Genomic DNA, 15,485 nt, shown 5'->3' on the forward strand with positions numbered 1-15,485 from the left:
TAGAGGAGCAACTTGATAATAAATTCAATATAAAGGGTGGCAACTTCAACTTTCAGGAACATTTCAATTAAGTTTACAAAAGCAGAAGCTTAAATAATAGATGCAATTTGGGGATTTTTTTAATCAAGTATACACTATAGTTTTATAACCTATTATGTAATGTGATATGCTAAATAAATTCGGTTAGTATTGTGACTAATTAATCTCAAGCAGTTTAAGGGTGAATGAATTGAGATAATTAAATAGAACTTAATTTTAAATTTATTGGGAGTTAACTACTATATTTACAACAAAAATACACCTGACCGCTTCCGACCAAAATCCCACCGACACCGATTTATAAAAATTAAAAAACCAAATAAATCTTCTATTTCATTTTTTTTGTATTTTCCATTGACGATGAAATGAGAGCTGGTTTGGTTCTCTCAGAAAGCGAAACGAAGCCCCATTTGCAGCAAAACCCCAAGAGAAAAAAATTAAAAAATGTCACAACGAAAACAAACCCTCTTCATATTATCTCTTGTACTCCTCTGGTACTCATCAAACATTGGTGTCCTATTACTGAACAAGTATTTGCTCTCAAATTATGGCTTCAGGTTTCCAATTTTTCTCACAATGTGCCACATGTCAGCATGTGCGATCCTCAGTTACGTCTCCATTGTGTTTCTCAAAATCGTTCCTTTGCAAACGGTGAAATCGAGGTCTCAGCTTGCCAAGATTGCGACTTTGAGCACTGTGTTTTGTGGGTCTGTTGTGGGTGGCAACATTTCACTTAGGTACCTTCCTGTCTCTTTTAATCAGGCTGTGGGTGCCACGACGCCGTTCTTCACTGCCCTGTTTGCTTATTTGATGACTTTTAAGAGGGAGGCTTGGGTTACTTATGCCACCCTTGTGCCCGTTGTTGCTGGGGTCGTCATTGCTAGTGAGGTAACATTTGTTTAATCACCCCTTGCGCCTGTTTATAAGTTTTGGTTCAACAGCTGTTCTTGGCATTTGATCTGGATTTTAATTTGTGTTTTGTGCGATGCCTGAGAATCTAGATCTGGAACTTTATTGGAATTTGATCTATGAAATGAAAATCTCTTTGATCTATGTGCATTATAACCATTTTCCTTTCAGAAATGATCTTATAATTTACAAGTTGTACGGTTGAATAAAAGATAGATTCTGGCCGAGTGTGGTTCTTTGTCAATGCAGCTAAGATGTACTGTTATTATTTCCAAAGTATGCTTAGGTGACTAGGTTTTAGGAAAACTTAATCTTTCATTTTAGCTATCTGCTTTCTCATTATCTGATTTTAACCTGTTGTAATTCTACTTCCCATGTAATTGCCTTCCTCTCTTCTACTCTTAAAGTACTTAAACCTGGTTTCAATGGAGTTTTAAGCATTGAATATTCTTCTTGGTGGCAGGGTGAGCCGGGTTTTCATTTGTATGGATTTATAATGTGCATAAGTGCAACTGCTGCAAGGGCCCTCAAGTCTGTTCTTCAGGGTATCCTGCTTTCTTCTGAAGGGTAAATGCTTTATTGCTTTTGGTACATAACCTAAGTTTAATGCAGTCTGTAAATTCTTTATATTAAATACCATTTAGAAAATCTATTCCTTTTAAGAAGTAAGTTATTTTGTCATCGATGAAGTCAAATCACTAAAGCAAGAGCTATTGTCTCTACAGTCTACTCTTATCAATTAGCTATGAAATAGGTAATCCAAAATGGTGTCTTTTTTATTTTCTTTTTGATGGTATACAAATTGCAAAAAGCAAGTTAAGGGGACAGTTGTTCTCAAAAGGTTGGGTGAGGGAAATATTATTTGTTAAAAAAAATTATTTCAGCCTTTGAAATATGTTGTTCACTTCACTTAATTCAATGTTGTCCTTAGGCATATTGTGAATGTTTCGTGCTTCAAACACAAGTATTGTGTTTTCCAAAGCTATTTCCAGTGTCTATATTGCAGATTTTGCTTATGAGCTTGAGAGGGAGCGCTTGTGCTTTGTGGACCATGTAACTTGCTCATTCTATCTCAAAGAGATTTTCGTATTAGTTTTCCTGATTCTGGAATGTACTCTCCTTACCATAGTTAAATCTTGTTAACTTGTGAGTCTGTGTGTTTGATTTGGAGAGAGGAGTGGGCTTTCAGTTGTTAACTTCATAGCAAGTAACAATTCTGGTTAGCTTGAGATAATTTTGTATAGCATGATTGCTTTATGCCCTTGGGAAGGGATGGATGTCATTATGGTCTTGCTCACACCAGATCTTTTGTTTTCTATGTGGGCATCTGGTCCATAGCTGCATCTTTTCTTTTTTTCTTTTTTCTTTTTTTTTCTTAACCGTCTTTTTTCACTTCTAATCCAATTGTCTTAGTTTTTTTATTTAAATGAAAATTGGAAAACAAAAATGTGCTTGACCCCTAGTGAGTCGTAGGTGTGGTCGTCTCATCAGTGGTTAACTGAAATCAATTCTTCCAGAAATTAGTTTTGCATTTGCTTTCTGCTGGTAGCATTCAATCCATTGATGGTCTATGACATGTTGCATCTAGATACTGTTTCTTTCTTCTTCCAATTTTTTTCTTTTTATTATTGCTAACTTTAAATGAATATGTTCATATTTTACTTTCATGATGTGATTGCAAAATATAGCACCACAAAAAAAAAAAAGATTAATAAACAAGTAAATTACCAAACACTTTTTAACTACTTTTAGGTGGTATGGATGTTTTGCACTTCAAAATCTTCATCTTTTCCTGTCGTTTCTTCATCTCAAACTTAAAGTTTCATGTTTGCTCACAACTGCATGCACTAACCATGTAGTATTTTGTTATTTTATTCTTACAGAGAAAGGCTGAACTCAATGAATTTGCTGCTGTACATGTCCCCAATTGCAGTGTTAGTTTTATTGCCTGCAGCACTTATAATGGAGGCAAAAGTGTTGGAGGTCATTGTATCCCTTGGACGACAACATAAATTTTTGTGGCTACTTCTTCTAATTAATTCAACAATGGCCTACTCAGCAAACTTGTTAAACTTTTTGGTGACCAAACATACAAGTGCACTAACTCTCCAGGTTTGATATCATTTGCCTTCACTATAATATTTTTTTCTACACATCAACCAATCATTGTCTAGCCTTTGTCAATCTACAGTTGATATTCAGTTTTGTTCACCAGTCTGCTTATAATAGTTATAGAGGATTTGAATTATACAATTATGTTGCATACATGCGCATGTCAGTGGCAACCATAAACCGAAAGTTCTCCGGTCTGGCTGCGATTTTGTCAAGTGAGATACATATATTTTCGATTTATGGTTGCCACTGACACGTTTAGCCATCTGAACCAATTGTCAAGTGAGATACAAACATCAGGATGTGATTTTGCTTCATATATTTTCGAGCATGGCAGTGTAATGGTGAATACATAAGTAAAAGATCTAGAAGGAAACTCCATGGTGGTTCATGGATTTGTCTTCTACATAATTCTCATAACTGAAACTTGATAAAAGCTAATCGCTTGAGGATTTCGTTGGATTTCTATATGAACCAAAAACAAACCCTAAGAGAATTGTTACTTTCCATTGTTATTCTATTCTGATTTCCTCAGTTTTGATGCGAACAGGTATTAGGGAATGCAAAGGGTGCAGTGGCCGTTGTTATATCAATACTCCTGTTCAGAAATCCCGTTACATTCATTGGCATTGCTGGGTACACTATGACAGTTCTTGGAGTGGCTGCTTATGGCGAAGCAAAGCGGAGATATAGATGAATCATATCCTGCATTTTTTAAATTTCTTTTAAGGTAGCACGAGTACCTTGGTTTTGGTGGAGAGGATAGTGAAGTTAGATAATGCTACTAGATTCTTGGTGAAGTGGGGGGCTACATTCTTGGTGGATATTGTTTTATCCAGACAGAGAGGAGAGAGAAAGTGTTGTGTGTACCCTTTTAGCATTTTGTATTTGTTATGTATACAGACATAGCTGCCTCTGCATTGCATTCTGTTTTGGTATGTCTACAAAGCCGTCTCCTTCTTGCTTCGGCCATCTCCATTCTTTTTCATTTTCTACAGGCTTGCACTTGATAGCTGCTAGCTAGTAATTTCAGTCGCACCATTTGAAGATCAAAAGCAAAAGCTGCACAATTTCAAGCATATTTATAGCTTCTTCCATTCTAGTACTGTGAAAGTAAAAGGGCATTTACTGCAGTCACAAAGGCGACTGACTTTCGGAGAAACGGGTAACTACCTGAAAGGCTCATAGCAGTTTAAAAAATCAATATCAAACTAACGAGTATTTGACATGTGATCATAATTAATAAACATAGAAATTAAAAAGCATAGTAGGAAAATGTACGAGTCTTGTTCCATAGACTTGTAAAAGAAGCGAAGGGAATCATCGGACGACTGTAAATTTGCTCAAAAGTTCTAGATAGTTGCCTTTAAATTTAAAAAAAAAAAAAGAGAACCCCTTTGATTGATTCAGGAGATTTTAATTGGTTGTTCTCACAAGCCTTAAGGACTTGTTTGTTAAATATCTTCAGTCTGAAATTTTATTAATTTTAAATTTTTTAACTACCATGTTCAAGATAATTGGTGTAGTTTCTTTATACCTACGACACCAAAATATCAAACTATAAATGAAAAAAGATATGATAAAAACATATTAGCTAGTGGTTAATAGGCCGCACCTCTTGACTGGAGGTGCATAGAGGCCTTCGCCATTCCATGCCTTGTGTAGGTAGAGAGAGAGGGCAAAGATTTTATTAAATTTTTTTATTTTTTTACATGATTTTTAAGTATTTATATCTAAATGTCACAATAATTTTTTGTGATTTTTATGTAAATAAAAAATTGAAAAAATATTATATTTAAAAAATATTTTTATTAAATATATTTATTTCCTAAATTATAAAACTAAATTATTTTCTTTTCACTTACAAAGATATAAATGTCAAATAACAATGTTTACGATTTTTTTTAATAAAAAAAATACAACTTTAATTTCAACTGAAAAAAAAAAAAAAACAAAGATGTTATTCAAACATCTGTACATCTATCCAAACCTCAGTTAAATTCAGCTCTAATCGATTTCAGATAAAAAAACAAACGCTAGCTAATTGTGCTTTCACTTCAATGTTAATTGTGCTTTCACTTGCTTTCACTTCAAGGTTATTCGCAAGAAGTTTCTTTCACTCAAATTGTGTGCACCACATTGCCCTTCAATTGCTTTGAAAAATTATGACCACCTTTTAAGCAGACTCTGGACCGCTAGGGATTTCTTCATAGCCATCATGGTGTTGAATTTTGGGTTCAGACTTTTTAACCGGGATGCACTTTATGACAACTGCAATGGGCATGCTAACTGCTCCGATTAAGATGCATAGAAGCCATTGATGCCAGCTAAGTGGCACAGTGCTTGCAAATGCTCCTAGGAACTCAATTATTATTATTTGAAAAGCCACTGTTAAAACTAATATTCCTACGAACATCCAGCTGTCGAACATGCCTTTAAACACATTTATCTTCTCCATTTCCCGACTATTTATTTCATTGAACACCTAAAGTAAAATACAAAAGAAAAAATAAATAAATAAATACCGTTCTCAATAATCATATAGGATAAGAAGTTGGTCAAGGGGAGGAAACGAGAAGCAATAAGTTAAATCCGAGAATAGTACCTGGCAAAACACAAAGGAGTTGAATATCACCGTATTGAGTACAGCAGTGGCATCTGAACCACTAAGCCCCAGTATCTGCTTCCCGTCAAAATTGAGAGCTACCAGGATGATTAGCTGATAAATGCTCTGACCAATTATGTTCCTCCACATGACCTTGGTGATGAAACTTTCACCCTTCGCAACAGGGGGCCTTTTCATTAATCCTTCATGAGGAGGTTCTGTAGCCAGTGCTAGTGCTCCAAGAGTGTCCATAATCATGTTGACCCAAAGCAATTGTACAGCCGTGAGAGGAGCAGATCCTGAAAGTTAAGTGGAATCTCATGTTGATTATTTGTAATAAGTGTAATGGTACCATACAAGTAAAACAAGTGAACAGTGTAAGAAACCAACCTGAGGCACATGCAGAAACAAAGTTGATCACAAGTGCGACAACATTAACTGTTAACTGGAACTGCACAAACTTCTGAATGTTTATATATACTGCACGTCCCCATTTGGCAACATTTACAATGGTTGAAAAATTATCATCTAAGATGATAACATCAGCATTTCCTTTGGCAACCTGTAAACAGCATGCGTTTTAGGTTATCAGTACTATGAAACCAGGAAAAACATCATTAGACTGCATTAACCATCTAGATGGATTAAACTGAGTGCAATTCCAAAGAATCTCTCCTCAAGTTACAGCAGTTTAAAAGCCCTCAGACTTCAGGAGTACATTTTGTGAAAGCAAAGGAAATTAACTTCCCAACAGGAACTTGAAAATCCAATTATTTTTTCAAACTATCGTACTAATGCTAACCCTCGACTCAGATGTGAGCAGGGAGTGCGCCCCAAATCAGTCATACCAACCAAAGAGACCATATCAGTTAAACCAACTTGTCCCCACACTTAAAGACCTGATTATATTGCAAGAAATTGAAGATATAAAAAGTAAATAAACGATGATTGATTACCATGCATAATTGTTAAAGAAGCTGTTTGCTTTTATTATTAGTTGCTCTCACCAAAACACTGCACTACTACGGCAGATAACAAATTTCTTATTCACAATATCAACACGAGAATTGAGAAAGCAAAATATAAAACAATGAACGAATAAAAGTTCATGTAGTTCACAGATGCAAGTAAGCTGCAAAAATGGTTATAAAGTCTCTTTTCAAAGAAACATTTTTAGTTCATATAGGCATTTCTTTCAAACTATTGATGATGACAAATCTGGGGAAAAATAATTAAGCACTAGACATGACATTGATCAAACGCTAATAGTGCTCATAGACACTGCCTCCTAGAAAATATACCTCTTTTCTTTACTCAGAGGTAGAGAACAAAATCCATTAGGCACACTACGCATTATAGAAGAACCACATGTTTGAACAAATACGAAGAAGTTCTATATAATACAGAAACACTAACCTCTGTCCCAGCTATGCCCATTGAAAGTCCAATATCTGCTTCATGCAAAGCAGGAGCATCATTGGTTCCATCACCTGTCACTGCAACAACCTCCCCAAATGTTTTCCTCAACTGAGTTACCAAGGTGTGCTTGTCCAAAGGCAAAGAACGAGCCATTACCTGTATCCATAATAAACAGTCATAATAGTATTAGCACCTTGTGCATATAGATTCAGATTTTAACTTCATTATGTTCAGTTCGATAATATATAACCTGAAGTTTTGGTATGATGCGCTTCATATCAGCAGGAGACATGTTACGGAATTCTGGTCCTTCCACAGCCTCACCATCTGATGTAAGTATGCCACATTCTTTAGCTATTGCTCTAGCTGTATTTATATTATCACCAGTGACCATGCGAACAGTAATTCCAGCCTCTAAACAAGTTTGAACCGCCTCCTTGACTCCAGGACGCACGGGATCCTTAATTCCAACAACTGCTATTAATGTATAGCCACTGTCAGGGATGTTGTTTTCATTAGAAGAATCATTTAGATCTTTGAAAGCCAGGCAGAGAGTTCTCAGAGCTTCAGATGCGAAGCCATTTATTACATCAGTGATATTCCTGAATTGCTCTTCAGATAAAGGTACCGGTTCTCCGTTGTCAGAAACCACTTTGTCACACATACTTAACACTATTTCTGAAGCCCCTTTGCAGAAAGCTCGCATCCCACCCGCTGGAAGAGCAATAAGCACGGACATCTTCTTTCTAACTGAATTAAAAGGCTCAACCTTGACAATCTTAAACTCTCTACGTTGAGCCTCAAAATCACCACCCAGACGCAAGCCAAATTCTAATATTGCTGACTCTGTTGGCGTTCCTAAAATGGAATTCTTGCCATCTTTATCTTTCACCACTTCCGAGCCAGTATTTTGAAATATTGCCTGCAAGGTGATGTCCAATACTCTTTCAGATATTTCTAACTGCAAGATGGCTTCTCTGTTATTGCCTTCAACCTTTGAAATTGTATTGCATATCCAGATTTTATCAACTACCATATGGTTTGTGGTTAATGTCCCCGTCTTATCTGTACAAATGCAGCTTGCAGAACCCATTGTCTCGCATGCAGAGAGATGCCTGACAAGTGCCCGATCATTCATTAATTTCTTCATTGCAAAGGCAAGGCTCAATGTGACTGCCAATGGCAATCCTTCAGGGACAGCCACAACAATTATAGTTACAGCAACGGCAAAGTAGTCAATCAGTGTCAATGCATCAGCTGAAGACCAAACTGTGAACTCATTATGAATTGCTTTCACCCCCAAAAACCTTCCAGCCAATACTAAAAATGTAAGCACAGAAAAAAACAATCCAATTTTACCAATAATTGTAGCAACACCATTTAGCTTCACCTGCAGTGGGGTCTCATCTTCACCACCTTCATTCAGAGTTTCCATCAACTTCCCCCATTCAGTCCTCATACCAACTGTTGTCACCAGCATCTTTCCTGAACCATCTTGAACTTTGGTACCAGCAAGAAGAAAAGGATTTTCTTCACATATATACATCGGCTCACTTTCCCCTGACAAGCTTGACTCATCGATAAGCAGCGAGTATCCTGATATAAAAATCCCATCAGCAGCAACTTGGTCTCCAATAGATAAATGAACAATGTCTCCAACAACCAAATCGTAAATGGAGACCTTTTGTCTTTGTCCATCCCTAGTGACCTGAATGAAAATCTTTTTCTTCTCTCTATCTAAATCCCTAAATTGCAAAGACTGCTTGTAGTCACTAATGGCAGTAACCATAACTACCAATAATATACTAACTATGATTCCCAGCCCATCATACATGCCCTCTGGCCACCCTTCTGTAGCAAGTCCTACACCTATAGATAACACGGCGCAAACGATAAGGATAATTAATGTTAAATCTTGCAGTGCATCCCATACAAACATCAAAAATGATCTGGGAGGTTTCTCTGTATAACGGTTGACGCCATAAATCTTTTGCCTGATAGGTAAATCACGTTTGCAGACACCTTCATTTAGGGAGACAGAGAGTTTTTGTGCAACTCCTTCAACTCCATCATTAGATTTCAAGCCTTTAATATCACGACCACGAACAATAGCTGCTAGATCATCAGGTTCAATACGAAAACCCGCTTCTCTAGTCTCCTCTGAGAGCTTGTATTCAGGACGACCAGCAGCTGGACAAAAGCACAAATTGATTTGGGAAAAAGAAATTAAAGAATAAGAATCATAAGGTCCAAAGGCAACAGAAAAGCCTTGTGGACACTACAAGAAGGTGGATATCATACCATCAATGAACTGTAAAGCTGCTTTTTGAACGTAAAGAGCAACTCGTATTTTTTCCTAGGGAAAAGAGAAGAAAAAGAAAAGGATGAGATCAAAGATAATCACATAATAACTCATGAACCCCATCATGAAGCTTGATACAATTTGGGCAGCAACACCCTAGCCTTCACTGGATTCTAGTGTTGATTAGTTTCAAAGCATATCCATATTGCTGCATGGTCAATTACATTCAATATGGTGGCTAAAACTGAAATTCAGAACTAATAGAGGGTCAATTTTTCTGAGGAGAAAGATCCTTCTCTTCATGATCCGTTAAATGTGTAACTGCTTTATATTTCCGCAGTTGTTACTTTTATGTAATTTTGCAACTGAGACACCAGTGATGGAACAAGCTGCATTGACAAAGGTCTCATTGTTCTCACCTAGGTTGTAAATATCAAACATATCAGTTCATATGAATGTTTGTGGTCTTCCCTAACTACTTGAAAATCCAAGAACAATGCCTAAAGCCCCAGAGAGGTGTAACTTACAAGGACTTAAATTACCATGTATAAAATATTAGCATCCAATATATTGTTATCTACATTTACAATATTCATACAAACTTCATTGCTTTTTCTTTTTTCTGTCCCTCCCCCCCCCCCCCCCCCCCAACCCAAAACCTGTCCTGCAAATTTGTGGTAACAAGAATTTAACTCCAGGTTGCATGTGTGCAATGCAAAAATACTGCACAAATTCCTGAAGCGCTTATCCTTTGTTCATTATTCATCCATGAACATAATGAAGATCACAATGACCTTGAAAATTTAACCATAGTAGTTTCAACCAATCAAGAGCCAAAAATGCTCCATAACATGAATTCTTATGCAATAGATATAATTCACACAATTCCTTGAGCTGAGGGAGTGTCTAGTGGGATGCAAATAAGTGTTCTCTCGTTATATTCTGGTTATTTGAAGAAAAAAATTTATGACATAAATTACAAAAGTTAGCTTCTATATTCATCAGTTTTCGTATACCCTGGGATGATGGCCACCATCTACCTGCCCATCTAGTGCATTCTGCCTACAAAAAGTAATCCAATATGATGATCTCAAGTTCTTAACCATCAACCTAGCATTCACTTTCAAATACTTTCTTCCACCACTAAAATGATTCTTTTATGAATTTGATTAAAATAGAATGTTAAATTTGCCAACTTAACATGACTGGCTAGATCACTTAATTCTATGACTAGCAAAATGTAATTAATTGGTAACACAAAATTATTCTAGTACAATTACAACAGCCAAAACCGTGTTCAAACAGTGTTTAACCACTGTATTATATTCTGTCATTATCAATACCAGATAATGCATGCATTATTCTATGAACGCTTTGTTAGGTGAACATATAAAATTACCAATAGCTAAAAGACAACAAGTGCATCGTTGAAATCATTAAAGAAATAATTAATAAGTGTGAGATCGGCAACAGAATCTTAGGAAAGTTCTTAGATAGGAAAACTGGGTTTTTTTTACTGGGATTAGTGTATTTATATAGCACTGCTCAGATTTTATCCACCTTCACCCACTTACTTTTTATAATTGAAGAAAAAATTGTGACGCTCGAACCGTTGTCCTCATAATTGTGAGGCTCTAGCAACTCAGCCAAGGACTGAGTAGGAAAACTAAATTTGAATTCATTGTTAGTTGAGGATTTTTTTTAATATAATTGTTATTACATAAAAAATAATATATAATTAAATCTTAATCTAATACGATTATAAATAGACATAACACAAGAGTATAAAAAAATTTAATATAATTCAATTAAACATTAAATTCAAATTTCAGACGAACATACCCCATTATCATTATTTCTAGCAAAAAAAATTTACCATAGTGTTTAACTTCATTTTCAAATTAATCAATTATGACAAAAGATTCCAATAAATGAGAAGCAGGACAAATCTGATAAGCTAGGTGGCAAACCGATGATTTTTATCGATAAGAAAAATGTGGAAGTGCAGAAGGTAAGTATTATTAAGAGAGAGAATTTATTTGAGAAAAAAATTGTGACAGAGTGTGAGCCGTCGTTATCAACACAGACAAAATTTCCCATTGCATCTCTATCATGTTATTAATGCTTGATGCACCGGGAAACTTCAAGGAAGTTTCCTAGATGTGAGGTAGCTATGAAAGTGAATTTAATAATACTGGCTCAGTATGAAAGCTATTTCTTTATTTTTCAAATTTCAAGGGTGGCTCAAAGGAACACGCAAAAGGCGAAACCCTTCTTGACTGAAATTTCAATACAACTAATGACCGCTAAAACTTTGACATTACATGAGGAATTGGAATAAATTAATATTTGCATCAAGAATAAGAATCAAAGTAGTTATTTATCCAAACGATAAATTTTTATTTTTGAGTTTAATTTATTTTTTAGTTACAACAAATTATAGTAAATTAGTAGAATGTCTTTAATTATAATTATGTATTTATTCACTAATAAAATAAAGAGAAAATAATTTATATAATTAATATTATTATCTTTACCACAATTATTATAGTAAAAAATAATATTTAATTATTACCATTATTATTATAATATAATAAAATAATAGAAATTATTATTTTAATATTAGTAAAATAATTACGACTATAATTATAATTATAATCGCAATAGCAATATTCTAATTATTTTATTTATTCTAATGATTATAATTAATAACATTATCAGAATAAAACTTATTATGATGATGATAATTATTATTATTATTATTACTACTATTATTATTACTGTTATTTTATTATAAATATTATATAATTATCAGAATTATTATTTTAAATATTTAAATGAGGTAAGAAAGAATAAATTTTGTTTAAAGATAAAAATATCAATTCAACTTCCATTTTCATTCTTATTCTTTTATATTTTTAACAAATACTATTAATGAGAAATGGGAACAAAACACACTATAATTTTATTTTATTTTTTTCAAGATAATTGCATTGACGTAATAAACGTAAGCTCTATTTGATCTTGTGGTTCAATCTATATGGTGTTTTTTTCACAACAGATAAAAAACCACCGCAACCTAAGGGCCATAGATTTTAAAACTCAAATTCCTAAAATTTCCAAAACAATTAAATGAAATTCACTGTTATATCGTATAGCACTTGCACGGTTGCACCTACCCATGGTACTAAAAACCAACTTGATAAATAAAATAAAATAAAATAAAAAGTGCTGTTATCTTCTATTAAAAGTGAGGTTATAATGGTATTTACTGTTCTTGCCAAAGTCAGTATTTTTTTCTCAAAATGAGGGGGGATTCCATGTGAAGCGGGGTAGGGGACAGTAGACGAGTAGTTGAATGCACATTTTGACTTTTTAAGAAGGGAGACTTAAGATCTACCGCGTTAAAACGTGGCAAGAGTCGATTGGTTGCTGACCTACTGGTGCATTCCATATGAAAATGCAAACATTGTATATGTGACAAAAACAGCTCAGTGAAGTTTTGAGATGCAGCCCGCGCCATCTCCGGCGCGGCGATTATTTCTATACTTAGAAATTTTGTTAAACAAAAAGGATCTGCAAACAAACTGCCAACGGACATACACTAAAACTAAAATTTTTTGAATTGAAAAAGACAGAGAGAGAGACAAAGAAAATTTTGCCCTAATCTGGAAAAATGGGAAAAAAAAATTTAAAAAGTTTCAAGGATTAACAAAGAATGTTGGTTTCTCTTTCTAATATTTCCGTTTTGGTTGCCGAGAAAATAAAAAAAGAATGATAAAATGAATGAAGTAGAAGGGAGTAAGATTGGAGAGAGAGAGAACCTGTATTTTGAGTTTTTTCTTCTCGCCCTCGGAACGCTTGACGAGATCGGCGACCATACGGAAGCGTCGACGGCGGTTCTTGACGATAGAGACGGCGGACCTCCACCGTCGCAAGGCTTCCTCCGATGGATTCTTGTGCTCCACATCGAAGTCTTTCCAGTTCAAAAATTTGTCCATTTTCCCTCTGTTATAGTGAGCGACGAATATATGAGCGTCGAGACAGAGTTTCTTCTCCTCGAGTTTCAGTCAAAACTTTACACAAAAAAATGATCTTAACTTCATATCAACCAAAAAATTGGGCGTTGAGTGTCAATTGTCCGTACATGAATGCTCATGTGAGTTCCCTATTACCCAGTCGGGTCATGACACGAGGACGAGGGTGAAATATAACTTTAAAATCCCGCTTTTACCCCGCTTCTGCTTTCAAGACAAAATGAGGAGAACATATTACCAATTGTTTCCGTAAGACAAGAAAAGATATCTTGATTGGAAGCTGAAAAGTGATGGCGATGGGATCCAGATTCCCCTTTTATTTAAAGTAATTAAAAAAATTAAATTCTAATTTATAATTAATAAATAGAAATTTAATAAAACTATTTTTTAATTATTTAGAAAAAATTTCAAGGGTTAAAAAAGAGTTTAAACCAATTTTAGTCTTTTTAGACGACTTAAACAAAATAGGGTAGGATAGAAAATAAATAAATAAAAATAAAAATAAGTATAAAAGTTAATACCAACGAGACATTTTACGGGACAAAAGTTAACTTAAAATCAGTATCATATAATCTTTTAATTGCTTGATAACTAAAAATTGAATTATATAGAAAATAATAATAATTTTAGGTCGGTGTGAGTTATCAATGATGTAACTTAATAAGAATTTAATAAGATCATATGGAATAAATTTACATTATTTTTTTTTGTTATTATTCCTTTTCTATTGAAGTTATTGTGAAATAACATTTAGGTGTGTACCAAGTATTGCACCCAAACATATTATTACGACGGAATTATAAACTCTTACATTTTAGTTTTTACTACTTTTTCACTAAAAACAGTTAATTGACTATTAGTTGAAATTTAAAATAATAATTTTACATTTGCTTTGAAAATGTAAAATCACAGGACTCATTACATATATGTTGACTTGTAAAATATCAATTAAACTCTTGTTAAATTAAAAAATTATTTTACCCTTAAATTTAAAATACTAATAGAAAAAACTAACAATTATACCCATGTTAATTATACACCTGCCATTAAGATGGTTTGTTGTGGATACTTAGGTCAAGGGCATTATTGCTATTTTATATGTCAATAAATGTGTAAGAATAGAGCTATTTAAACTTATAAATCTATTTATTAAGCTCCTTTTTCTTCTTAATAAACCCATTTTTTAAATTCAAACAAGTGCATAATTAGTATCTTAAAAGTCAATTAGCGGTTAATTGTTGGAAAAGTAGTAAAATGTAAGAGTTTGCAATTTATTAATAATAAAATATTGGAATGCAATATTTATTACATTTAAATTTTATTTTCCAATTATTTTAGTAGGAAAAAAAGATAATAACACTTTAAAAAAAAAAGAATTTAGTCAATTTACATAATTTTTTTTTCGAAGAATTTACATAAAAGTTAGTTCCAACGAAAAAGTTAGACTTTATCAAAAGAAAAAAAGGAAGGAGGAAAAAAAAAGTTAAAAGAGAGAGAAGACTTTTGAAAGAACATGATTTCTCAATTTTTTTTTTTTTTGAGTTTGGACTATTGGCACATTTTTAACATTCTTTCTAAACCCCTTTTTTCTACATATTCTTCTTAATTCCTAAAATAACTCTCATTTATTATATACTCTCTTAATAAACTCGTGCGTGATACTTAAAAAAAAATTATTAGGCGTTTTCTCTCACCTTTCTCCTATTTCAAACCACTTTCAATCTCTTCTTAATTATAACATTCATGAATTTATAATTTTTATCTTTATTTGTCGTTGTTTTTCCTAGTAGGTAATAACTTTGGCATATACATAAAGACATGTGTGCGAATTTTTTTTAAAAATTGATCTAAGTAAACAAACTTCACAAAATTATCTTTCCTGCAAAAAATTTGTTTATATTTATATCAAATTCTTATTCTATGACAATTCATTTTTTTAAAATTTTTATAGATTTAATGAGTTTATAATGGAAAAACAAAACATAGGTGGGTTTAATTAGATAAGTTGTATTTTTAATATAATTTAAATATGAAGGATAAATTTATAAATAAAAAATAAGAG

At 33.5% G+C, this 15,485-nt stretch overlaps 2 protein-coding genes across 2 annotated transcripts; one reads left to right on the forward strand and one right to left on the reverse strand.

The window, feature by feature from the left end:
• The first annotated feature begins 298 nt into the window (after positions 1-298).
• Positions 299-4,021, forward strand: LOC18031812 (probable sugar phosphate/phosphate translocator At3g10290). Its single transcript, XM_006421221.2, has 4 exons — positions 299-927; positions 1,412-1,515; positions 2,832-3,060; positions 3,611-4,021. Exons 1-4 carry the CDS (start codon positions 484-486, stop codon positions 3,755-3,757), a joined length of 924 nt encoding a protein of 307 aa, XP_006421284.1. The 5' UTR covers positions 299-483; the 3' UTR covers positions 3,758-4,021.
• Positions 4,022-4,896: 875 nt separating this feature from the next.
• LOC18031907 (putative calcium-transporting ATPase 11, plasma membrane-type) lies at positions 4,897-13,652 on the reverse strand. Its single transcript, XM_006421222.2, has 7 exons — positions 13,211-13,652; positions 9,386-9,440; positions 7,335-9,274; positions 7,082-7,240; positions 6,056-6,227; positions 5,666-5,964; positions 4,897-5,545 (listed from the first exon to the last, which is right to left on the reverse strand). Exons 1-7 carry the CDS (start codon positions 13,385-13,387, stop codon positions 5,237-5,239), a joined length of 3,111 nt encoding a protein of 1,036 aa, XP_006421285.2. The 5' UTR covers positions 13,388-13,652; the 3' UTR covers positions 4,897-5,236.
• Between the last annotated feature and the right edge of the window lie 1,833 nt (positions 13,653-15,485).

The sequence above is a fragment of the Citrus clementina genome, unplaced genomic scaffold, assembly GCF_000493195.1.
Source record: "Citrus clementina cultivar Clemenules unplaced genomic scaffold, Citrus_clementina_v1.0 scaffold_9, whole genome shotgun sequence".
NCBI lineage: Eukaryota > Viridiplantae > Streptophyta > Magnoliopsida > Sapindales > Rutaceae > Citrus > Citrus x clementina.

What these genes read in the sequence shown, in the direction of transcription:
- LOC18031907 (XM_006421222.2), bottom strand. Translation starts at nt 13,387, where the DNA reads ATGGACAAATTTTTGAACTGGAAAGACTTCGATGTGGAGCACAAGAAT. An exon ending in AGAAAAAACTCAAAATACAG is followed by an intron (nt 9,441 to 13,210) that starts GTTCTCTCTCTC and finishes TCTTTTCCCTAG; the next exon opens with GAAAAAATACGAGTTGCTCT. An exon ending in ACTCCTTTGTGTTTTGCCAG is followed by an intron (nt 5,546 to 5,665) that starts GTACTATTCTCG and finishes ATTTTACTTTAG; the next exon opens with GTGTTCAATGAAATAAATAG.
- LOC18031812 (XM_006421221.2), top strand. Translation starts at nt 484, where the DNA reads ATGTCACAACGAAAACAAACCCTCTTCATATTATCTCTTGTACTCCTC. An exon ending in GGGTCGTCATTGCTAGTGAG is followed by an intron (nt 928 to 1,411) that starts GTAACATTTGTT and finishes TCTTGGTGGCAG; the next exon opens with GGTGAGCCGGGTTTTCATTT. An exon ending in ATCCTGCTTTCTTCTGAAGG is followed by an intron (nt 1,516 to 2,831) that starts GTAAATGCTTTA and finishes TTATTCTTACAG; the next exon opens with AGAAAGGCTGAACTCAATGA.